This window comes from Lepisosteus oculatus, chromosome 10 (assembly GCF_040954835.1).
Source record: "Lepisosteus oculatus isolate fLepOcu1 chromosome 10, fLepOcu1.hap2, whole genome shotgun sequence".
Classification (NCBI taxonomy): domain Eukaryota; kingdom Metazoa; phylum Chordata; class Actinopteri; order Semionotiformes; family Lepisosteidae; genus Lepisosteus; species Lepisosteus oculatus.
This window is the reverse complement of record NC_090705.1, coordinates 37,638,094-37,663,729: the sequence shown is the minus strand read 5'-3', so window position 1 is coordinate 37,663,729 and position 25,636 is coordinate 37,638,094. Positions and strand designations below refer to the sequence as shown.

General features: G+C 35.7%; 1 protein-coding gene across 4 annotated transcripts in view; it reads left to right on the top strand.

Moving 5' to 3' along the window:
- Positions 1-25,636, top strand: part of trps1 (trichorhinophalangeal syndrome I) — a 135,328-nt gene that overhangs the window by 37,015 nt on the left and 72,677 nt on the right. For all 4 annotated transcript variants that reach the window (XM_015357079.2, XM_006635570.3, XM_015357081.2 and 1 more), the window contains exons 3-4: positions 2,938-4,058; positions 10,536-11,130. In XM_015357079.2, coding sequence (XP_015212565.1) covers positions 2,938-4,058; positions 10,536-11,130 — 1,716 coding nt within the window. The remainder of the gene's footprint in view (positions 1-2,937; positions 4,059-10,535; positions 11,131-25,636) is intronic.

Genomic DNA, 25,636 nt, shown 5'->3' with positions numbered 1-25,636 from the left:
AAGAAACACAACAAACCATTTCCAATCAGATGGGTAAAACAAAATTGTTGATGATTCTAATTTTTATTTTAAAAAAAACTCCTCCACGGATGCCAGTCCTATAAAAATCGAATATGGTAAGGGATAATTGGATTATTTTTCAGCCCATATCTAACCTGTTCTTTTCTTCAAAGATAATAGCACATACTGTTGCAGTGCACCTACTGTAAATAGGCACTGCACTTTAAAAAAACATTTTCAGACAAGTACTGTATATAGCAATGAAACTTATGTTACAACAGCTGCTAATGATCTTCTCATAATGGGTCATAGAGCTCCACTATCTTAGTTCTCATACATCTCAGGGCTGTAATTGATACTGTAAATCATGACATTTTGCCCAGTTGGAGAGCTTATTTGGCATTGAATGGCTTAAAATTGTATTTCTCTATGTGGGTTAAGTCCTGAGGTTGGATTGCTTATATCTGATGTTCCACAGGGATCATACTTAAATTAAAGTCTGAAGCCATTTCTACAGAATGTAGATGATACTCAAGTCAATGTCCACACTCATCTTGACACCATGGTAGCTACTTCAGTGTTTTCTGATTGCATGTCTGATCTAAAAGCTTGGATAATGCTGTTTTTTCACATCTTAATTGTGATTAGACAGAGGTAATGTTTTTGTGTTTCTCTTATCAGTTTTGTAAAGCCGGTGCTTTAACCTTGTCAGCTGACATTGCTGTGCTTTGGATTAAATTCAGAATTAAAATTTGAGGATAATCTTCCTTTCTGGATTTACCTTTGTACCCCATATGAAGGTAATTGTAAACACTTTGTTTTTCCATGATAAAATTATTGCCATGCAATATCCTATGCTGATTCTGTCTGTAAATAGAAAAAAAAATTGTTTTGTAAAGGACTGTACTTATTATAAAACTGTAAGTATACTTTAGTTACTGTGCAATATACTGTATTCACAAACTGGCAACTAGAATCCTGCCAAGGTACGCCAGTGCACAAGTAATCACATAACTTCTGTCTTCTGAGTTCTTACACATGACTCTTCAGTATCTAGACAATATCTGTTATCTGTTTACTCTCCCTCACCTGAACTTCCCACAGCTGGTACTGGGTACTGTATGTTATCACTGTTCCTCTACTAGACTGTATGAGTGACTGAGCCTTTTGCTGCAAAGCCCCAATGCTCTGGAACACCATTCCAAGTGAAATCAGAAAGGCTTGTGATTTATCTTTATACTCTGTTTTCTTAGTTAGTAATTTTCCTTATTTTTTGTGTGTGCCTTTAATATGGTGCAGAGCAATTTATGGTGTTTTTGTCATAAAATATATTTTCTAAATATTAATTCAACATTATCCACAGCTCAGCGATCGGTATTTTGTTCTTTGGCTTTAAGAAAACAAAGAAGGTGCTTCTTGTAGCCTTTTTGTAGGTTGGAACACTTCTCTGTAGGGATATACTGTATGAACATTATTCCATACATATCTTCTCCATTTTCTTTAAATTAAGTGGGTTGTGCTTGCAAACTGCTTTAGTTAGTTCGTAAAACAAGCTTTTTATTGGTAATAAAAAAACTTAAAAAATGATGTTTTATTGGACTGGGTACTGAAGATTGTGATGAACGAGGATCAAAATCACAAAAGTTCATTTAATGCTCCTTTAACCCTTTTGCAGTAAGTTTAGAGGTGAACTTCAGGTCATTATTCTTCTGAAAAGTCCAAAACTAAGAGGTTTTTAGATAAAATATCCCGATACTCTTTGGAATCCATCTATCCCTCAATTTCCAACTGGGCACTAGGATCAGAGTACACAAAAAGCTCCAAAACAAAAAATCAGGAATACAAAACATGTCCCATACATTGTGAAGATTTTGTATTCCTTTTAAACAAGAATATTACCTTTACGTGTAAATATTACCAAAAAGGAGACTGTCCAAAAACTCAGTTTGTGCGTCACCATGTCTTGCACTCATTCATTGATACTTAGAGATAAAATACTGTATCATGTGTTCGAGTTTTTAAAGATTCACTTCTTGCTATTAGGTGTGAGTTAGCTTCCCAAGCCACCTTTATCATCTCACAAGTAGGAAGAATGTTTTTAAGTCCTTTTCCTGGATATCAACCATCCCATGAACGTTGAATGTCTGGATGATGGAAATCATGGTTGAAACTGGGTTCTCTTGTGAAATGTTATAGCTGTAACTAGAGCTGTTGAGGTCAATAATCTTACTTTAGACCTGTGCTCAAATTCTCTGAACTGTTTTTAACGATGACAGTGTGTTGGTTCTGTGTTCAGCCTCTTTCAATATGCAGTAGTAATGAAGGTGGCTTCCAGAAGCTTCTGCTAATAACCTGAGACCTTGTGAAACTATAAGTTGACCAAAAAGCATTATTTTAAACACATTTGCTGGCTCTGAAGAGATGTTTGTACATATTTTTGTGATATCCAACACCAATAGCCTTGTGGCACAAAATTGGAAAAATATTGAATGCATACCTTCATTTTCTTTAGGTTAAACCACCTTTGTCACATATTATCAAGGTTATGAATATATTGGCACCAACTGTATTTATATATGAATATTATGTGTAAGAATAGACTAAGAAAAGTCTGAAACAATGTTTGCGTGTTCTGCCTGTACTGACTTTACAAATCATATGAAATTCCATCCATCCATTTTTTACCTGCTTCATCTGATTTATGGCTGGGGGGAGCCAGAGCCTATCCCAGCAAGCAATGGGCCCAAGGCAGGATACACCCTGGATGGGACGCCAGTCCATCACAGGGCGCACGCTGGCACACACATGTACACCAGAGACTTTTCTCAGAAGCCAACTCTGGCTTCTGCCACTCTACCACCCCATATGGAAATGCATAATTTTTCATTTCAAGGCCAAACCTGCATGTTGTGTGACTAATTTTTTTTTTTTTTGCAGGTTACTTTGGGAGGTACTTTCATTGGAATTGGACGGAAAACGCCAGACTGTCAAGGCAACACCAAGTACTTCCGATGCAAGTTCTGTAATTTCACCTATATGGGCAGCTCTTCATCAGAATTAGAGCAGCACTTTTTAGCCACCCATCCAAACAAGATAAAGACGCATCAAGGAAACTCCGACATGTCAAGAGACTGCAGTAAATTGTCAGAGAGAAACTCTGGCAAAGCTAACTGTTTGCCTCGCTCTGTGGAACCAGGCGAGATTGGGAAATGGCCAGACCGAATTACTATCCGAGCAGAGGATGACACCATTGTGGGTTATTCTGTCCCAATCAGGTCTATGGAATCCCCTGGACAAAATAGTACGGATAACACCAGCTACTACTGGTGCAAGTTCTGCAGCTTCAGCTGTGAATCATCCACCACACTACGGTTATTAGAACATTACAACAAAAAACACTGTCAGGCAGTGAGCCCCAACAAAGAAGGCGGTGAGAAGATCTTAAGAGAAGAGCCGATGATCCAAAGTGATGTCAGTAAAAATCCCGACGGCGATGTGCTTGCCCCAGCAAATACAAAAGAGGCCATGAGCAATACAGCAATCGAGGACACAGTGGTGACAAGCTACAATTGTCAGTTCTGTGATTTTCGTTATTCCATGAGCCATGGTCCAGATGTGATTGTCATTGGGCCTCTTTTGCGTCACTATCAACAGGTGCACAACATCCACAAATGTACAATTAAGCATTGCCAGTTCTGCCCAAGAGGCCTGTGTAATCCTGAGAAGCACATGGGGGAAATTACCTACCCCTTTGCCTGCAGGAAAAGTAATTGTTCCCATTGTGCCCTTTTGCTGTTGCAGTTGTCTCCTGGTGTGGCAGGGAGAGCCAAAGTTAAGCACCTGTGTGATCAGTGCTCCTTTTCAGCGCATGATGTCGATGTGCTTTTGCTTCATTATGAGAACATGCACAACTCCCAGATGGCAATGGAAGTCAAGCCTGAAGATGAGCATCCTGGGATTGAACAGGGACAGTTGCCAGTGAAAGAAAATAAGGAGCATTCTTGCTCCAAGTGCGATTTTGTTACAGAGGTTGAGGAGGAAATATTTCGTCACTACAGGTGAGGTGAAAAATGTCTTCCTTTTTCTTCAGTTATCTTGTGTTTTAACATCTTTTGTAGCTTCTCCACTCCAAGGGGATGTAGTTAAATGACTAGCTTTCGGATGTTATCTTGATAATATGAATTATCATAACAAATGATATGCAAGAAGACCACTTGACCTCTAATTGGTGTCATGGTTTATTCCATAATATAGACAAAAATGAAGCATGTTTTTTCTTTAATTTTCGTTTAACTTATTATTGAAATTGTTTATTATAATGCTTCACTAATTTCTTGCTCCCTGGATGTTCTTTATAGGTTTAATATTTTACTGTACAGTATATGAGTAGCAGGTGGTTTGTATGTGCTCCAGAAATATTTGTGTAAAACTGAACTGAGCAATAAGTACAACCAGTTAAAATAAAAACATAGCTGGTCATCCCACTGTCAAATAAAATGTATAATATGCTGTATTTTCAGGTTGGACATTTTTTACATGTTGGTGGGATTAAAATAACATTTTGGTAGAAATTAGCTATATGCTGTGTCATAGTGGCTTTTTATATTACAGTTATAATAGAACTATAATATTGCTCATAAAACCAGTTGGGTATATAAAGTTTCACATAAGCAGTTAAACAAGGTGAAAGATAATGTAAAATGGAAAACCATACCTCCCAACTTCAGTTAATAGCTAGAAGAAAGGTTATTAACAAGCTATTTTATAAATAATGAGACCATTGGAACTCATACACTAGAGGCACTGTAGGGGTGATTCTTGAAGAAAGTAGAGCTAAACTAAAAGTATTATTTTTAAGGTGGAGGAATTAAAATGTATGAATGAAGAATATGAATGCATATTTTGATATTATATATCATGTTCATATTATACGAATGCATTAATAATGCATAGTAATATGTATATATAATATTTTACACTTTATAGGAAAAGGCAGAATAGAAAAGACAATGCTTACTATCACACATATAAATGGAAATATATTTGGAATTCTCTAAGACCTAGAGAATCCTGTAAAATCAATGATAAATTCTAGTTCATATCGTGAACCCTATGTAGAAAAGAATTAAACTGAATATGATTTAATGTGCTAGGAGTAACCCCAAATCAAGGGTGGTCACATGCTTATATATGAATGTCTGTCATTCTGTAAGTTTTTAACAATTACTTGAAGAATAAAGAATTCATAATGTCGCCATATATACCATAGTTACATTTTGTGAAATATTACCAGGTCTCATGTAAAATACTAAGTTTTCCTCGATAACATAATAATAATGATTGCTTACACTTATATAGCGCTTTTCTGGACACTCCACTCAAAGCGCTTTACAGGTAATGGGGTCTCCCCTCCACTACCACCAATGTGCAGCATCCACCTGGATGATGCGACGGCAACCACAGTGCGCCAGAACGCTCACCACACATCAGCTATCAGTGGGAGGGAGAGCAGAGTAATGAAGGCAGTTCATAGATGGGGATTATTAGGAGGCCATGATTGGAAAGGACCAATGGGAAATTTGGCCAGGACGCGAATTACCTTAGTGGTTATAGCAAACAATTTAGAAAATGTACTCAAAATAGTGGGTTAAATACAAAATGGCAATGGTATTCAATACAATGGTGCACTCTTTACTCACTATGGAGGAGAAAGGTAGAAAACTATGTTATGTGTTTGCTTGTATATACAGTGCCTTTCTCTCTCTTGCCGGACAGACCAAGAGGTGACATGTATGGATTGCATATCACAGGAACACCTTAAATTCTAGTAATCTTATTATTGTGTGACGTCTGGAGCACCTGTAAGCCTGAGAATAGTCATTAAAATTTAGTGAAGGGGTCTCTTGCATTATAGAAGTTCTTGTTTAAGATTTTCCTATCAGATACTCTTAACAAATAATGCAGTTGACTGGCTACAGCCAGCCATGTGTTTTTTTTTTGGTACAGTATGTCTAAGATTCACAAGTACAATTCCTGGGAAAGTGTTTGCAACAAATATTGCCATTCATTTTTCATGTAGCTGGCTGGTAGGAATCATTCAAATCATGTTACTGTTTACTTTAGACATGTAACTCTTTTAAAACTTCTTAACATGTCATTTTGTTATAAGTATAAAGGAATAATAACAATCCTTATATAGAACTTTTCTGGACACTCCACTAAAAGCACACTACAGGCAGTGGGGACCATTGTGCAGCTGGCAAAGTGCAGCAGTACACTCACCACACACGAGTTATTAGTGGGGAGGAGAACAGAGTAATGAAGCAATTTCATCGATTATTAGGAGGCTATGACTAGTAAAGGACAGGGAGAAATTTGGCTAGGATGCCAAGGTAATACCTATTCTTTATGAGAAATGGGTTTTATAAGGACTACAGAGAGTCAGGACCTTTGTTTAACGTCTCATTTGGTGCCCCTGTCACTATACTGGGCTATTATAACCCACACAGACCTCAGGGTGAGCACTCCTTACTGGTCCCACTAACACCTTTTCTAGCAGCAACCTTAGCTTTCCCAGAGGGCCTCGCTTCCAGGTACTGACCAGCCTCACACCTGCTGAGCTTCAGTGGGGCTGCCAGTTGTGAGTTGCAGGGTGATATACCTGCTGGCTGCAGGTATTATAGACAACAAACCTCTGCATTCCTCAGCATAATAGATATAAACTGTGTATCACTGTAATAGAGATGTTTGTTTTGTGTGTCATTTTTCTATATTTACCATTTTATGGTACTCTAATAGTACCGCACTCCACCTGGTACCTACAGTATTTGTAACTGCTTATATACTGCATGTTTAAACATTATTAGTTAAATCTCAGCTGACACATTTCCATGCTGAGCCATCTCCCCAGCAGTATATTGAATCCTCACTCCCATCAACATTTGTACTGTTTTACAATAATATTTTTTTTATTTGTATTATATTGTTTTGAGACTCATACAGTACTTCAGTGTGTGGAATAAACGTAAAAATTATCAAACATCCAATCCGTTCCCTGAGGACCTTGTACTATAAGCTGGTTTGGAGTCTGTTCACTTGAGTTGACTGTCATTGGAAATAAATAGAACAGTATTGGTCTGAATTTATGAGAACACAGGCGGAGACCACAAATAGCAGTCCTGCTTCTTGTAGCTATTTGACTGCAGACCTTCATACAGCTAGATCGTGAACGTTCCTAATAAATCAGAAGCTTAGCAATGCACTCCAGAAGCCCATAACAGTCTGTGTCAGGAGGAAAAAAGCCGATTTTAAAGTATGTCTTCTTGTGTCTGTCTTGTTGCTTAGTTAGATTTTGGTTGTTTAATGTACAATGTCGATCTCCATCAGGGTTCTGTAGGCCTCAATAATTTCCTGTCAGCCTCCACAGCAGCACAGGCTGAACCAGCTGTATTTAAATGTTATTTTTTCATATTAGCATGTCCAATTTAATTTCTACTACTTTCTTTCGCCACAGTGGCGTGTTCCTGCATTTAATCCAAGAGAAAGCAAAAAGGACAGCAAAGTTACGACTATTTTTTCCTTGAATTTTATGCACGACAAAATAAAGAATTTACTTTATTATTAGGAAAGAGCTATTTTTTATGAACATCTAAGCAAAGATCCAAAACATTAGGGCACTTTATCAAAACGAAATCCCACATGTGGCAAGAAGATAACTTTAAAAAGAGTTTAATTAAGCAGACTTCAAAAAGGTTATTTTAAAATGATACCGGGAAAAGCTAACGTCACCAGACATAAAGAACCAGTTTTTTAAAGTAAATTAGCATTCCTACACAAAATAATGCTTTCTAAATTAGAGTTTATAAATCAGAAGCATATCAGAATTATATTTACTATGACAGGTTTAGCTACGAAAATTGAAATTCACATCTCTTCCTCTACGATGTTTATTTACTGTACTGAGCCTGCTTCCAGTAGCTTACTAATGAAACACCTATTCCAGTATGACATGCAGACAATCAATATAAGCTACTTGTCACAAAGCCGCTGAGTATTTCTTACTCTCTATTTGTGCTCAGGGTAATAACTCATAGTTTTTTTTGACCACTAGTTTTTTTCAATAGTAGTGTTTCAGCAGCCTTTCTTTCCTACAGCCCAATACTATTCAGCTCTCCAATAACAATCCATTACACAGTTTTGCTGAGTCTAGCCTTTCAATTATTTTGTTGATAATTAGAAGGAGTAATAAAACAACTAAACAGCTGTTTGTATCAAATCTCTGCAATGGGATGGACTGGAAGGGTCACACATTGACTAGCCACATTTGAGCCTTATCTTCCTGTTTGAAAAACTGGGGGGATTTTTTGGAATGAAAAGTCCAGGAATTATTATTAAGTTTCAAACATGGTGATGATTGTGGATTACTTTGTTCCAGTTGTCACAACAACGTGAGTAGGCATTATTCCCTATTTGATCCAAATTTAAATCTTGCATTAGATCTTTGCAGTACATTTTAAAATTTTGAAACTCGTAATATAGAATAGATTTGTTCAAAATTATTGGGGATGGTCATGGTGGCATAGTGGCAAACATTGCTTGCTTCACAGCCCTAGGGCCCTGGGGTCAATTCCTGGGGTTCTATCTGCAGGGAGTTTGTATGTTCCCCCTGTGTTTACATGGTTTTCCTCTCTGTGCTCTGGTTTCCTCTTACAGTCCAAGGGCGTACTGGTACGTAAATTGGCCCACTGTTGTGAGTGTCTATATTTGTGTGTACCATGTTGAGGGCTGGCATCACATCCAGGGTATAATTCTGCCTTATACTTGTTGCTTGCCAGGATAGGTGCTGGCTCTCCCATTACCCCGCATTAGATAAAGCCATTAGAAAATGGATACATGCATGCATGCATGTATGGATGGATAGATGGGAATGGAAAACAATTGGGGTTATCTTTTTCCTAAGTGTACTGCAGTGAAAGCCTCTTGATTAGGAGTTTTGTTTGTGCTGTGCTTTGAGATCAAGAAACTTTTTATTTCAGTGAAAGAGGTATGGGGGGAAAAAAGTAGCACACTGATTAAGTTAGCTGTTCTAACAGGTTCATTGTTTACCCAATGTTACTTGCTGAATTAAACAAGCCAGTGGTCTTAATGTTTATGATAGCATATCTAAGAAAGGCAAAGACCTTCTTAACTGAGTAACTCAATCAGTTTCCTCCATAGTGCTAAAATTAGATTTGGTGAACATCACAAGATGGTAATTAATTAAAAATAGAGGCATGTTTTAGAAATACTAATTGCAAGTTTAAAGGACTGTTAGAAGTAAACAGACATCAAAATTGTATTATTGCTACCTTGAATAGGTGGTCAGAAACAGTGGATTTGGTGTTTAATGATTATTTCTGAACATGTTAAAGAGGCTTGAGCAGACATTTTTGCATTGCTTTATGCAGTTCACATTACAGCGTTACTTGTTTTTGTATCTTGGAAAACTATACTTTGTGAATGGAATGAAGAATGGAATGTTGCTACTTACTTTTTGTTTTTTTTTTGGTGTTTGGTGTTTTTTTACTTTAAAGCACTATTACCACCCTTTTCTAATTTTGGCAAAACCTAAACCTACGGACCAGACCAAGCTGCTGCATTACCATTGGAGTTGATAAGCAAAGTTGATCACTTCCTATTCTGTGGGGAAGTTTTGTGTTGAGTATGCTTACAGCTACAGAAAGCAGGATAAACTCTGAACTGAGCAGTCAATCAATTCAAGTACTTTTACTTTATCAACAGGGACAGATCAGTGAAAGAAACCATTCGCTTCTGCTTAGGTATAAATACAGTATTTAAGCCCATCCTTCCCAAAATAATTGCTTTGTCTCTCATCGCCAATTTCAGCAGTCCCCGAGCTTGTTTCACATCAGTGATTTCTGCATTATATATTTATAAAATGTATTATTAACTGTACTGAATCTAGTCTTACTTCTAAGTCCTATTCTCAGAAACATTATCAAAAATGGGAAAAAAAAACAAAGCACTAGAAAGTCTTTATCTGTTTAGAAAACATAAGAATTTCAATGATTAAAAGGAGAAAAAAAATAATTTGGTTTAGAAACAGTTATGCATTTCATTGTCATTTGTTTGATTTGCCAGAAGTGGTCATGAACTGTGTATCTTTGAATAAAATCTAATTATTTACTTACATTTTTGGAGAATGTGTATACCATTGAAAATTATTTTTTGAGATACCAATGGTATTTCGCAATTGAAACCAATAAGCAACTTACAGTTAAATTAACAGGCACATCTGGTCTGTGAATGTCTGTGAATGTACCTGTAAAGTTTTTCCATTGCAGATAGTTCCTAAAGAGGTTTAGGAAGGGGAAAGAAACTATTTTTTTTCTTTTTTTTTTCTTTCTGCGCAGAATCCTCAAATAAAAAAGTCTGAAACCTTTTGGCGATCTCCTTTGTACAGCACAGAGTGCCGGACTGCCAGATCACAGCTGACAAACATGAACATGTCTGTAATCTCTGTCTCTTCTGTTTAGGAGGGTGCACAACTGCTGCAAGTGCCGCAACTGCAGTTTTACTGCAGTGGATACCCAGGCCCTGCTTGAACATTTCAACACCGTTCACTGCCAGGAGATGGACGTGGCCACAGCCAACGGGTGCAGCCTTACCAGTAACTTGAGCATCAAGGAAGAGTCCAAGAGCGACTTGAAGTTATACAGCCTGATGCATCCAGAACAGAGACCACCTGACCCGGCTGGAGACAGCGCAGTGAAGAGAGAAACGCTAGAAGATAAGGAAGTGCTCAGGGAGAAAGGCTGGGGGGAGTCCTCTGGCGACCAAGCACGTGGCATTGTATGGGTTCCCAAAGAAAGAGGCATGGATATCTTAAGGGGAAGTCCATCGTATGGGCAGGGTGCCTTAGGCTTGCTCACTACGGTTTCTGTAAACCAGGAGCAACAGAAGCCCATGATCAGGGATACCCCTAACATTGTCTTTGGGTTGACTGGGGAGTCTAAAAGCTTTCTACAGGGGACACCAACAGGCAGTGGAGAAAAACCTGGTCATCTGACTCCTCAGTATTCGACGACAGGTGACAGCAAATCTAAGGAGGAATCACAGTCACTTCTGCGGGTAGGACATGCACTTTCTTTTTCCCTTACTCAATTATAAGTGGTAATAATTGGCCTATTATTCTAAATTATTAGATCATTCTCATGAGGTCATATGGGTAATCAAGAAATGTTTATGAATGAAATATTTCGCTATTTAATGTTTTGGAAAGAAGACTGTATTGATAAATAGAAAAGATGAGACGTTCTATAACATCTCTCACGTCTGTATTGCTGTTTTTCATTTTCCTGGCAGATCATGTAGTGAGCAAAACCAACAGGCAATGTATTTTGCCTGTTTTATTTACTTTTACATCTTTCTGTTTCTTGAAGTGCAGGTGTGCGCTAAAAGCATATACTGTATGTGAAAGACCAACTAGTTTGTCGTTCACATTCAAATGCTAGTTTTTCTAAATATATACATATGTCTTCAAAGCAAATATATACTGTATATGCCTTGTTGTTAATTTTTGGTGGAAAAAATGATACTCAGTACCTTTGTTTTAATATTATTATGAAGGTTAAGGATTGTGACTAATAGAAAAAAAAAAGTTTGAATCCTCCCTCCAAAAAGCAAACTTTTAAGTTTATGAACTGCAGTTAAATTACTATAAGTGAGGCCTTTCTTTATTTGCACAGTAATACTTTGGAATATTCTCATTTTGTATTTAGATGTCACAGCTGAATTTTCAGTTATTTTATTGTGTGCTGTAACTGTAATGAAGACCAAGTGCATTGCAGTACTACATTCCAGGGTTTTGAAATGTACGTTTCACCTCTACAATTTTGTAGGTTTTGGTCTATTTCTATAAGTGAGACAGGACTTGATAAACATTGTTTGACAAACATTACACGATAGAATTAATTGAGGACACTTTATTTGTAGGCTAGAGGATTAAATCTTCAAAAATCTTCATCATTTTGGGGTTAGCATTCTTCCAGGTGTCATTTAAACTATGCAAGAAAAAAGTATCTGTAAAGGTTGTTACATTATGTTCTGGTATTTGAATTGTTAAAATACTCCTTCTGAGCATTGTGGTGCACAGATGTTTTTTTATAGCCATTAAACTATATTGAAAAGCATTTGGGGCTATTACTTCATTAAACAGAATTGAGTATTCATCTGACTCAATGACTGTCCCTCAGGGTTTATGTGTTGTTATGCACAAAGAGATAGTGGGCTGTATAAACTGCGAATGTATTATTTAATGTTCTGCTACTTTTAAAAACAGTACAAGAATCTAACCTCTCTATAACAGTTTTAATTTAACTCCTATTCAGGCAAAGATGCTCTAGATGTAATCTCTTAATTAAATACCAACTCTCAATAAAAGATCAGCTGCAACATTGGTATATTGCAGTGCTGTCATATTCTGCATTGAGATGATGTAATATAGATGGTAGTCTCAGGAGTAGTTATGCTTTGCAGACATCAGCAAGGGGTGGTACATCTCCATGAACAAGAGTGGTGCTGCAGTATTACTCTGCAAATGATGATAGCTGTCTGTTATGATTAGTGGAGCTGCTTGAATCTACAAAAGTAAGAGGTCGACAGAGACAGTCTGACAGTGACAGAAAAACATGACACGACTAAGTAGAGTTCAGCTTTTCATTCCACAATTAAAATGTAAAATACATACAGTAGGTTGTTGCCTGTAGGTAGGTTTCAGGTTTTCCTTCAGTACAAACTGCAATCTTTTTTATAGCTAAAAAGCTGTAGTCAATATACAGAAAATAATTATTTAAGTAAAGAAAGGTGTTGATTTTTCTTTTTCATTTCAATGTTGTGCCTTGTCAAACATATATACACCTTTCAGATATCTTAATTTTTTTTCTCTGGAGCAAAAACCTTTTAAAATCACACTGCTAGCAACTTGTTACAGCACATCTTCAAATGTAAAAAAATATCTCTCTTGTCTCTTGATCTGGAAACCAAATCATTTAATTAGTAACATTTGATCAAGAGCAAAAACTATTTAACTGTTTTATGGCTATTTTTTTTGCTAAGTGTATAATATTCTCTTATTTAGCTCTTTGAGTCAAGTGTTTTGTTTTTGTTTTAGATATTGTAAAATTAATTCCTTTTAAGGACTGATGAATACAAAAATCTGTCAAACAACAGGTTGGGTGAGAAGTAATATTCTAATTAGGTCAAGCTCTTTTGAAAAAGATTGTGTATTCATTTGTAACAACATACTGAAGTATTAGTCCTAATTTCCTATGACTGTTTTACAATGGCAATAATCATGTTTCTCAACACTACTTTTTGCTGTAAATTATGTCTGTAGATTACATTATGTTGGGATTTTTTTAACAACTACTATAACTAAAACTCCAGTCACTTCCATTATATGATTGCATCAAAAATTAATACGAATGAAGCACACATTGGTGCATACCTTCTACTAAACAGTACAATCATTTCAAGAAGCAAAACTTTGTTTTTCACTTGTCAGATTTCTCCATTTTGCATTGACTTAGTGTGATGTGAAAGAAACAAATATCTCTCAACAAGCAGTGAAATTAACATTAAAAATGTTTTTGGAAAAGCAACTCCAACAACCTGATAAATGTATTGGGCAGTAGTTCACCATGGTTTTGATATGTATATTTTTATTGTCTGTATTTCATTGGACTTTTAAAAAAAGAAAATATTGGAGATCTCGAACTCTGGGTGTGGTGGAAAGGGTGGTGCAGTCATTATCTAAGGCGTGTCGGTAAGCTAAATGTTAAGGGTGTAGGTGGATGTTGTATTATAACCTTTGGAAAATGTTGAATCAGATTCTAGCTGCCTAAGTGGTAAGGCACATCTGATTCTGGGGTTTCTATCAAATATTATAATGTTTTCAAGTTACCAGGCTTTAACTCATGAGTCACGAATTCAAAGAAGAACAAGGCAGGGCTGAATAGGTTTTTCTAAAGCTGCCCAAGAATGTAGTTTCATAACATTTTTTATATTCTTTCTTAGTTAATATGCTCTGTAAAACGGCTCTCCCTGGAGACCAGAATTCAAATAATATTCACCTGTCGTTAGTAGCTTCTGTAGGATTGTCAGTATGGGAGAGTCACCCTCAGATGATATTTTATTTCTGTACTGTAGTTTGTATTTTTGTTATGATGACAGGTCACAAAGGAAATGTCCAGTGCCTCAGTGATTTACAGTTAACTTTCACTATAATATATTCATTTAATAGTGATGAATATTATATCCTGGTATTTTATGGTGACAGGAGGTGATAGCAGGCGTAGTTGAAATGTTAATATCACAACTACCATGTGTTGTTTTGCAGATAGCTGTTGCAAGTGAGGTGTTCAATATAAAGAGATGTAAAATATTTCTGTGACAGCATCGTTTGCATGTACTATCAGTTCTTTCCAATCAAATAAAAATGAATGCTTGGTTTTCAGCAGGGCGGCAACAATAATGAAAACGGGAAAATCTTGCTTGTTTTGGAATTGACATTTACTGTTATGTCTTTTTTATTGTCACAGTTTCTTGTCATAATGAAAATTGAAACATATTTTGAAGGTTTACTGTGAACAATTCAATAAAAGGTAACTTTTTACCACAGAAAATATTATAATCAATGTCTTTCAGTGACATTTATAGCAACATTTGCATGAAAGTAAGAAGAGCAAAACTGTAACATAGTATCAAAATACTTTGGAAGGAAGCAGTCCATAATGATAAAAAATGTTGAGAACGTTTGGGGAAATAGGAACATATCCTGCCTATGGCCTGCTATCCCCATTTCTTTTGATATTTTCAAATTCTCTAGACATTTACCTGCAAGCATTTCTCTAAAACTTTAGGATTGTTTCTTATGATCAATAATTCTTCTGTAAGACTCTTCTGAAGAGAATCCACAGGGAAGCCATCTGCTTGAAACACCACATCAGACAAAAGGAAATAACATTTAGGAATTCTTCAGCATGGTTACCTGGGAAATGTTTTTTGCCAGCACTTTCTGGTCCTTTTTAAAGAGAATAATTGTACAGAATAATGATGTAAGAACTATGTATAAAGAACCGCATTTCTAATATAGCATTTCTAATATATTTCTAATATTTTCATTTATTTTTACATTAAATGCCAAATTTCTGTATGGCTTCCAACAGATTAAACATAATACGCAATGATGAATTATATGTTATTTCACATTTTAAGGAAATAAATGTATATTGCAGTCTTGTCTTTAAGGTTTTCTTACTAAATATTTAACGTTGAGGAAGTTTTCTTTTGCCATAATGCGAAGTGCTTTGGTGACTTAATGTGCATGATATGGAAGCTTAGCACACTTTTGTCGGTTGCTTCCTTTCTGTTCAAATTTTCCTACTGCTCAATTCCTTAAAGCACTTCCTTCCAAACTTAAGAATCTAATCAACTTAATTTTTTTCTTAACCCCTGAAGCTGCTTCCTGCTGCTTTATTTTGATCATCATTGCACACTGGATTTCTGCCACATTGGCAAATTTAGGCATTGTGACCCTCATTTACATATCCCTTCACAAAGCATTTGCCCATTGGCTATGTGACGACCTATAAAACCATCACCTCTCATGAAACACTGCACCATATAAAGTGACATTATGCTTATTAAAAAGGTCACACCATGGTGCTGCTTCAAAGTATTACGGGCTGCGCTACCTTGAAGTCATGATGACAGCAGTTATGTTTTGTTTATTACAAGTTTGCGTACCATCTTGGCTTCGATGTAGTAATGTTCCATTTCCGTAGTAATTGTACTGTCTTCAATTGGAGCTAAAATAATTATGTATAATTTATTGTCTTCTGTTGGCTTTTTTTCATGTGTGCTAATCTTCCAATCCAGCACATTGAGCGGTCATATTTTGAAGTATGTTGTGATGCATGTTTTAGATTTTTCTGTTTTTTAGGGCAGACTGTTATTTAGGGTGGAAGTTTCCAGGCAGTTGAATTCCTTGGTGTCCATTTGTTCCAGCAATCTACTGGTGTAAAGTTATGTCATTAATATGAATTTTCTCAATTGTTTTGATTAAATTGAGGTGTAAATATTATTTGCCTCATCAAACAAAATAATGTAGACAGACATATCAAATTTATGAAAATGTTCAAATATAATTATTATTAATCAGGCATTTTTAAATACAATTTTTATTGTTTGTAAACTGGGATTGTTTTTGTTCACATTATAGGGTATATTATGCATTTACGTTCATTCCATGAAGATCTGCTCTGACTCCGGTAGCATAGCTGGTTGGAAATGAGCCACCCTGTTCCCCTCCTGTTAGTTTTGTTCAGGTTATTAAAAAAATCTTAGAAAGATTTTTCTTAATGTTACCTTTGACTTAAACACATTGCATACGCAACATTTTTAATGTGATCTTTTGTGTTAGTGAGTAAGAGATGTGTCTATAAGAAAGGTCAAAACATTTAAAAAAACGTTTGTTGTGTTAGGTGTCTCCTTGAGTCTAAATTCTAACATGCACCTAATCAGACTTAAACAGACCTATGATGATAAGTCAGAGACAGCTCCCTTACCTGGAGCAGTTTTCTCCCTCAGGTACAACTTAGCCATTCCCAAATAACCTCAAACAACAGCAGGTGTAACTTGAATAGGAGTAATTTCATGTCGGTTTTTAATAATAGGGTGTGCTTCTTTTGTAGAAGTTAAATCTATTTGTAATTGCCTTTAAAACCTTCCTTATATTAAAAATGTATAATATCATTATTTTTTAATACTTTGTTTTACTGTAGCTCTTGATTTCTTTATAAACTAATGGACTAACCTTACATTTTCATTAACATGAAAATGTCTAAAATGTGTAAATGCGGTCCTGTTTCTTGTAGTTAACCATATGACGGAGAAAACAAATGGAAATTAAGGGGAAGTGTGTTGGAAAAGGAGAACAACAGGTACTTTGTTATACAGAGAGCTGTGGGAGTCTGGAACAATTTACCTATCCATGTTGTTATAAAGTACCTGATACCCTGACATTCTTCAAGAAGTGAGAGCCTTGATCAATTAGCTTCTAGAAAGGAAATGATCTAGACAGCCCAAAATGACTCCTTGTATTTGCAGCGTTTTAGATGTTTTTGACTGTTCTGTTTGTGTAATATTGTGGAATGATCCAGAACACATATATTACTTTTATTGTTGTACTTCCTACATTTGCACATACATTGTAAGCAGCTTTCTTAAACGTAGACCATAATCAGGGTTTAAATGACTTTCTCTCAACTTTAATTTGTGAATAGCTCTGTCACTGCATATCACTGCATTGTGCTCTTCTTCTGCAGTGATACGTAGAGGTCCTGAAGACCGACCTTCCAAAAGTTTGTTTTCTCCCTTCACACTGCAAACCTAGGCAGTGCCAGCAGAGTCAATGAGCCAACCAGGACAGATATGACTTGCAGGTACACTTGCAGGTGTAGGTGCCCTATGAATGCTGAAATCTTACCAATGGACAATGACGGAGCATAACAGCAACAACAAGGCTTTTCTAGTATGATATTTGTTCCATAATAATGTATCCTTTCTTTAGAAAAGTGAAATGCAACTGGGGTTGAATGCTAGGCACATTGCTTAAATGTCTTTGTTTCTTGAGGGGAATGTGCCTGATTTATTCCCAACACAAACCAGATTTTATTTTAAAGACATGTGCCACTGATGCTCTTCCCTTCTGAAAAATGATACTTTTCTGAATGTATTGGAAATCCAGTTTAGCAATACCATTTTTGCAACAGAAAGTCACACTGCAGTATGTAAAGGTATCAAAGCTTCACGTGACCGCTACAACATTAAAGCTGGAAAATAAAATGAACAGTGGTTGTTACCTGCATATAAAAAGGAACAAAGCCAATTGCCCGCAGTGTAATAACACACGTGGCAGTGGAGCTCTGCTGTTAAGGAGAAAGCATATGTTGTCCTTGGAGGGATACTGCTGTTGCTCTGGTGTGTGCTGTTTTGAACTATGTAGACTGTTTTGAGCCCAGCTGTTTAGTTGTGCTTAAGTAACTGCTGACAAATACAGTAATGTTTTACACACATCTAAAGAACCACACATTTATGTTGATTTGTCTTTTGTAATTAAGTTGAGCTTAGCTAAATACCTTGCCAAGCACAAAGCATTCTTAAATGTAAAAAAAACACTCTCCATAAAAGTCAGGTTATGGCTGCTTGCTGCCTCATGTACCCATAAAAATATATACAATCAATTGTCTACTGCACTCAAAAAAAATAAAACAAATACAGAATGGAGTGCTGCATGATAAACAGTAACTATTTGGGCATTATTCACAGATTGAAAGTTATATAATACTGATTACTTTAATAAGAATAGTGTGTATCAGATATTCACATCAGTCACAGGATAAAAAAGATAATAAGTGAATACAACCTCTATATTAATAAGATGCCTGTTTCTGGTGATATATGTTGAGATTGGGATTAATTCTGACCTTTGTAGTTGCACATAAAGTACTACCTGTGATGATGTATATTAAATACTTATCTGGACTCACAGAAGTATACTTTTCCATTGATGTTTGTATCCTTTTTATTTTCTCAATTATAAACTAACTAACACGTGGCTGCCTCGTTGTAATACAGCAGTAACCTTTCAGCCTCTGGTCCCAGAGGAATATGTGCAGTCAAATCAATTTGTATTAGAAAAGGTTGGCAGTGTTCCGTAGTCTTCAGTCCCAGCTGACAGAATTGACACCACTGGTTGTTAGTTATAGTCCCTAAAGACTTTTCCATTTAAAAAGTTGTTAGTGCTCAGTGAAAAATGTGATGCATCTGAAATAATAGTTATACTATGGGCAGTTTTGCTAGTGGTTAAAGTTTTATTTTTAAAGTTGTATTTGTTGCTGTCTTATTCCCTTTTCAATTTCCTTACCCTGTTTAAATGGGTTAAATGGTTTTGGAAGCACATCTTCTTGTGTGGTAGATGAGATTGTTTATTTAATCTCTTGTGTTTCTTATTAAAATGTCCCTACACCAGCTGCACATATAGGAAACACTTTATTGGCAAAGCTGCAAAATTAGTTGTAAAATAGTTCCCTAGAAAGAGGAAACAGAATATTATGTTGACACATTCCTCAGTAAAGTGTTCATGCACTTTACAATACTAATATTAGTCTATTTTTATTCTTCATATTTCATACATTCTTTTAGTGTATGGTATGACATAATGCTTCAGGGGTAGTCTCTAAATCACTAACTCATTAAATAATTGACTGTTCTTTTCTTAGAAAATCAAAGTAGTTTTATTTTCTATACAGTATATAGTGTGTAGAAGGTATTTGGGTGGGGAGCTGCATCAGTGTGCATTAGCTGCAATGGAACAAGTAAAAAATTAATTCCATGCTGAAAAATAGAAAGGAGAAAGGAGCCTTCTTCATAAGGCCTTCTACTAAACCTTTCTCTTGATCTTTAAGCAATTCTTTCTCTTCCTCCCTGGAACCTTTTCTCTTAACAAATGAGTATTTTGTCTCTTCGCAGCAAATTACTCTAAGACTAGATTGTCAACAACTTCTACAGCAATTTTACAGATTACTAATACTTTCTACTATCCTTTCCTTAAAAAACAGGTTACCCACACCAGCAGTAGAATCAAAGAAGCAAAGAATGTTTTGTGATAAGCAGCTCCTCAACATCTTCCTTTTATTACCAACCTCATGAGGTCCCTTAATTCCAAGTTTTACCCTCACCTCAAAAAATAGTTTCTCTGTTGTATTTTCAGCGTGGAATTAACTTTTACTGGTTCCTTTATAGTATATACTCTATATATTTCACATTCAAAGATCACAATCGTATTGTGGAACCTGGGCAGGGATTAATACATGAATAGCATCAGTGGAGTGAAGTAAGAAAGCTGCTTTAGTTATGGTGAACTCAGTACCATTGGTATGAATCAGTCTCTGCCAATGTCCTCAAAGTCCTCATTGGCAGAACAGGCAGAAGATGATGCCCACCTGAAATATCTTCATGACTCTTCTGGTAAACAAACAGTGCAGCAGAATGAAACCATATTGCTCTCCATGCCATTGGAGATGCACATGTCGCATACAAAGATCTTCCATCTCTCGTACATTCTCCTTTCAAACTTGGCAACAAGATAATGGCAATGTGAGATAGGTAATGGATCCCTCATTTGTTCCCTGCCTAGGAATGGTTTGATAGTACCCTAATGAGTTTCTTTAACATTCATAATTATTGCCTTTGAGTTAGACACATTCACATTTCTGACTACACATTGAAGTAAATATTTTCTTCAGTCCTTTTATTTTTTAGAGAACCAGCCATACCTTTAATACTGAGCTTCATAATGATGACCATCACAATCAAAACTGGGATGTTTTTTTTTCTGTTTTTAAAGCAGGTTGAGTTTGGTCACTAATATCTGCCTTAGATCCTCCAAAAATTATTTGACTTTCCCTATCATGACAAGCAGCTGAGTGTTTTGCTCCTGAGTGTTTTTGTATCCTTCTTTAAAATTCAGGGGCAATCAATGTGACTTCCAGAAGTTTTTGTCAATTTATTGAAACCTTCTGGAACAACCTCATAATCAATGGTATAAATACATTTGTGGGGAATGTATCGTATATACAGTATTGATATTACTAATGCATTTAAACAGTATAACCTTTTGGTTGGGAAATGTATGAAACAGTATTACATGTTGAAAGTTATAGTGTCTACTCCACCCTTTGGTGTTTTTGGCTAGAACAGTGTTTGATAACCCCGGTTTTGCGAGGGAGTGATTCAGACATAATACTACATTATCTAAAACTTGGCAGACTTCTTAGTTTTTTTTTCTTTGAGGGAGCAGTTCTGTCATTATCCAAACAACATTTTATCTTTATAAATAAATATAACAATTTTAGTTACATTGTGTTTTTCCTTTTTTAAGGTGGCAAATAAGAAATAAAAAGTCATCATTGTACTGTAAGCAGGTCTGATTTTGAAGGTGAGAAGATGGATTAGGTTTTTTGATAAACCGTTCTCAGTAATCCCTTTTACGCTTGGGTGTACTGTTAGATCTTTGGATTCACACTTCACTTGCCCCATGTGTGTTGTGAATATATCACAAGTTGCACTTCCAAGACTGCCAGCTTATATCCCTCTGGCCTAAAACTATTTTAAATTGGTATAAAGTAACAGTAGGTGGTATATGTCTTAAGTCTCTAAAAAATACTGTCTTAAAGTACTGACAAACGTTTAAATTGGTATATTAAAAGATAAAAAATCAAGTGAAACTTGGAAAATACGCATACAATCCTTGAAGCAAAGCTTTGTGGTTTGTCCATTTAGTGTTGCTTAGTTCATTGAAGCTAGATTCCAAATGAGATTAATGGTGTTGCCATTGTTTCACTTCAGTTGAATTCTTGAACTTCTTAATTTTAAGTTGTAAATGTTTAGCAAGGTGTCTGTAACAAAGTTTCGTACTGTACCTCTTTATTACAATATATTTTTGATGCATTTACTTGATCCTGCCTTCAGTCTTTCAAAAATGACTTCTGTTTCATAGACCACCAGCATGTGCCAAACAATCTGCTGTTGTAAAGTTTTCACATATCAAGTTAAAAAAAAATAATGTAAGAACAACGTGTATTTCACTGTTTTTCATTTGACAGTTTGATTTTTGATTTTGAGTATAAACTGGATGGTTGAGGAATTGAATTTAATGTGGATGACTGAACTCAAGGAATACATCGTCTGTTTATGTCATTTCATATAATGTATCACATCATCTCATACTTCGTAAGAGCTTCATATCAGTTTCTTTGGCTCACGTTCAAAAAGAAGTAGTTTTTTTCAAAACCTTTAATGCAAACAGTTAGTTTGGAAAGGTCTTATGCATCAAAGTAACAGTAGATGTGTGTATGTTATAGTAAGTGAATTATACAAATGAGAGTTACAGTAAACAAAATGTCTATTTCAACCAGATTAGAAATGAAATGAATTAAAAGTGCTATAGTTTACATTTTCCAATGTAGCTTCTAATTTTATTGAAAGAAACGATATAGTGTATACAGTGTGCAGGGTAGTGGGTAAAATATTGAGTTACATTTGGACTCTATTGTTTTCCTTCCTGAAATGTACATTTGTGAATGTAAAGCACACGATAGTAGCTTGACTTATTTTCATCTTCCTAAATACCTGCTTTTCAAATTTGCAATGGACTTTTTACAGAAACCTGTTCACCCTGGTCAATTAGTGTCTCCAGCTATAGCATGACAACCTGTCTCATTTCAGATTTGTGCCACACCACAATATCTGAATACCAAATGCAAATATATCTTTTAGTAGGAATTGATTTGCTTAAGTTTAGGCTTGAACTTGTTCTAACACTTGAAAAAAAGACTATCTCGCTTTATAACTGTAACTCAGAGTTGGTCAAAATATTTTGTAATCTAGCATTACTAATTGTAGATGACAGCACAACTAAATGACAAGAAAACAGGAGACATTTTGTTTTACATCATGACTAAATGGAATTTGTCAGTGAACTGTATTTATCTTGCTGGCATTTTCGAAATTGTGACTATAAAATCTTATAATTTTCTATGAAAAGAGCTACAGATAATTTCAGAGAAAATATTACATTAAATCCAAACATATTTTAAGCATATTTAAAATTCTTTTTTGAGTCTTGTTCAAAACACAGTTTTACTAGAACTTTAGTTGGGCTGTAGGGACCTAGTTCAAAGCTTGAGCCAGCAGAATATTTCCAAGACGGGACTCTAGTCCATCACAGGTCACACACAGACATGTACACACTCACACTAGGGCCAATTTTCCCAGGAGCCAATTGGCCCACCAGTATGTCTTTGGAATGCGGGAGGAAACCGGAGCACCTGGCACAAACCCATGTGGACACAGGGAGACCATACAATTTCCATGGAGACAGCACCCCAGCACTGTGAGGAAGCAATGCTAACCACTGTGTGGAGTAGGTCGTATGTATAACGAATAGGATTTGCTACTTCCAAGTGTCAAGATGGCACGATTTAAATTTTAAAAAATGTACCAACTGTGCAAGGGACTGAATACTTTTACAAGGCACTGCAAATAGTCCATTAATCAAAACTGGCACATTTATTTTTGCATAATGTAAAATGCAAACCTATCTGTTGTTTGTTTCCTCTCTCTATAATGAATATACAGTGAGCCTGTATATTACAAAATAGTTGCCAGAAATGTCTTGTGGTGGGGCTCAAGCAACTTTCTTGTTCACTGTCAATGTACTGGTTGGTCACTGCACGTCGTCAGCCTGGTTATTATATTCTGTAATAACAAAATGGAGTTAATACAGATCAGAAAGCAGTAAAAGTTGACTGTGGCTGGATCCAATTACAAAAGCATTTTTATATCAATGTGAAACTGACTTTTCTTATGCTGAACTTCATCCCAGCAGGGTTTTATTTCCTACATGGACTTCCACCAGCATGCAGCTGCACTAGGCCTGCCTTCCTAATGGAGTACAAATCTGGTCTTCATAATGATTAGGTAAAGAAAACATCAGCAGGTTATGCTATTACCAGATCAAACAAAAACAACAGAAAGTATCGTCTAAGGTCAGTATGTTGTAAAACCAAATCCCACCATCATGCACTAATGTCATTATGCACAAATCTGTCAGGAAGACTATTGCAATGCTTGCACCCTTTTACTGTCAGATCATTTTTAAAGCGATTAAAAAACATTTTAATCAAAAGACAGTTTGTGTGTACAGTAAAATCTTGATTTAACAATCTAAAAGGGGGTGAAGGTTAGTCCCTCATTGGTGATTGTCCAAATCGCCAATAGCAAAAAAATCGATAAAATCGCCAAATGTACAGTATATTACCACCACAGGACAATGGTATAAATGATACAGTAAATTATTTAACTGGTAAACACCATAACAACTTAATACATCAATATTCACTTTAATTAAAATAACACTATACCTATAATGAATGAAGCAATGATTTTAAAAATGACAAATACCATACTGTGTAAATACAAGGATATGGTATGCTATTGCTATTGTGGAGTGTTAACAGAACAGGTAGATTGATTTGATTGTGTAGTTATTCAACATCATGTTTGTCAGTTTTAAGGTTATCTTATAGATGTGCATATTTATTACAGAATGCATGGTAATAATGATTACATTATTGTTTTTCTTATCAAATTAACACTGTATTTTGTTTGGAAGACCTACGTTTTGTGTCATATAACTGTGCCTTATTTACACTTCTTCTTCATTGGAGCCTTTTTTCTTGGGTTACATAATTACCATTTTTGTTGATGAAATCTTCATATTCAGTCATCTGTATATACTGACCATGAATCCAATAATTCATAACACCCAGAATTATATACCATATATGATTGGTACTGTTATGTTACATAATCTAACAATACATATTTAGGTTTAACAGACATTGTCCATTGATTTAGCATATGTCCAGTATTTATTGACTCTGGAAAAATGGATCAGGATTATTGGAAACTGTTAAATCCAAAATCCATTCTGTCAGGATTAAATGGAGGTTGTATTGTAATGCATATGATTAATAATTATTTGCTTTTCTGTAGTATTTTTTCTCCAAAAAAGAATCTCAAAGCACTTCAGATCTAGGAGGGAATCCATTTCCCTCCTGGAGGGAAATTTCCCATTTCCCATTTCCCTCCTATTACTCTTTCACCACAGTAATGCAACAACCAGTGCCATAAGATGTTTAGTGAGTAATTTAGACATTGGATGAATGTATTGAACGTCCTTCAGAACACTGGGGCAATCAGGGCAATTCATTAGAAATGTTGGCTTCAAGGGATGAGTTTCAGCTAGTGATGTACCATTCAGGAATCCTTAACCTTGTTTTCCAAAGATGTCTCCCATTACAGTACTAATCTGTTACTAAGGTACCAATCTCACCTTGCTTTTGAGATCTATTGAGACCTACAGGCTACATTGTAGTAAAACTGTTGTCTTGCATATTTTTACTGCTGTTTTTTTTTAGCGCTACCAAATGATCAGTGTTAGCTAGGAATTGCTAATCATGTTTGTTTTTAACATTTGATACCACATTATTTTGAATAGGACGGCTGTAAAAGGGTTGGGTTTTTCCAGTGTTTAGTTAACAGGGAAAACAAAAAAGCATACAAGAGGAAAAAATGAGTAATAGTTTTTTTTTTCTTTATTGGTAATAAATTGCATGTGGCACATTCCACTGACAAACCAGACCACAATGAATGGTGGCTCTAGAGAGAAATGGATAGACTTTAACAATCTCCTTGGAAACTCCAACTGAAACCTGCATCACATTTTGTGTTCCGCATTGAATTAGTAAGCTGAGCAATGTGTACAGTAAGCTTGTGAAGTCTGAATATCTTGTAATTATACTTTTATGGCATAGTAGAAATTCACATCTGACAGACTATTCTCTAGCATTTCTGGATAGCTAAAGATAAGACTGAAAAATTCCAAACTTGTTGCTAGCTATTTCAAGTTTTTTCAAATGTTCTGTTGTTACACATCACTGGGATGTCT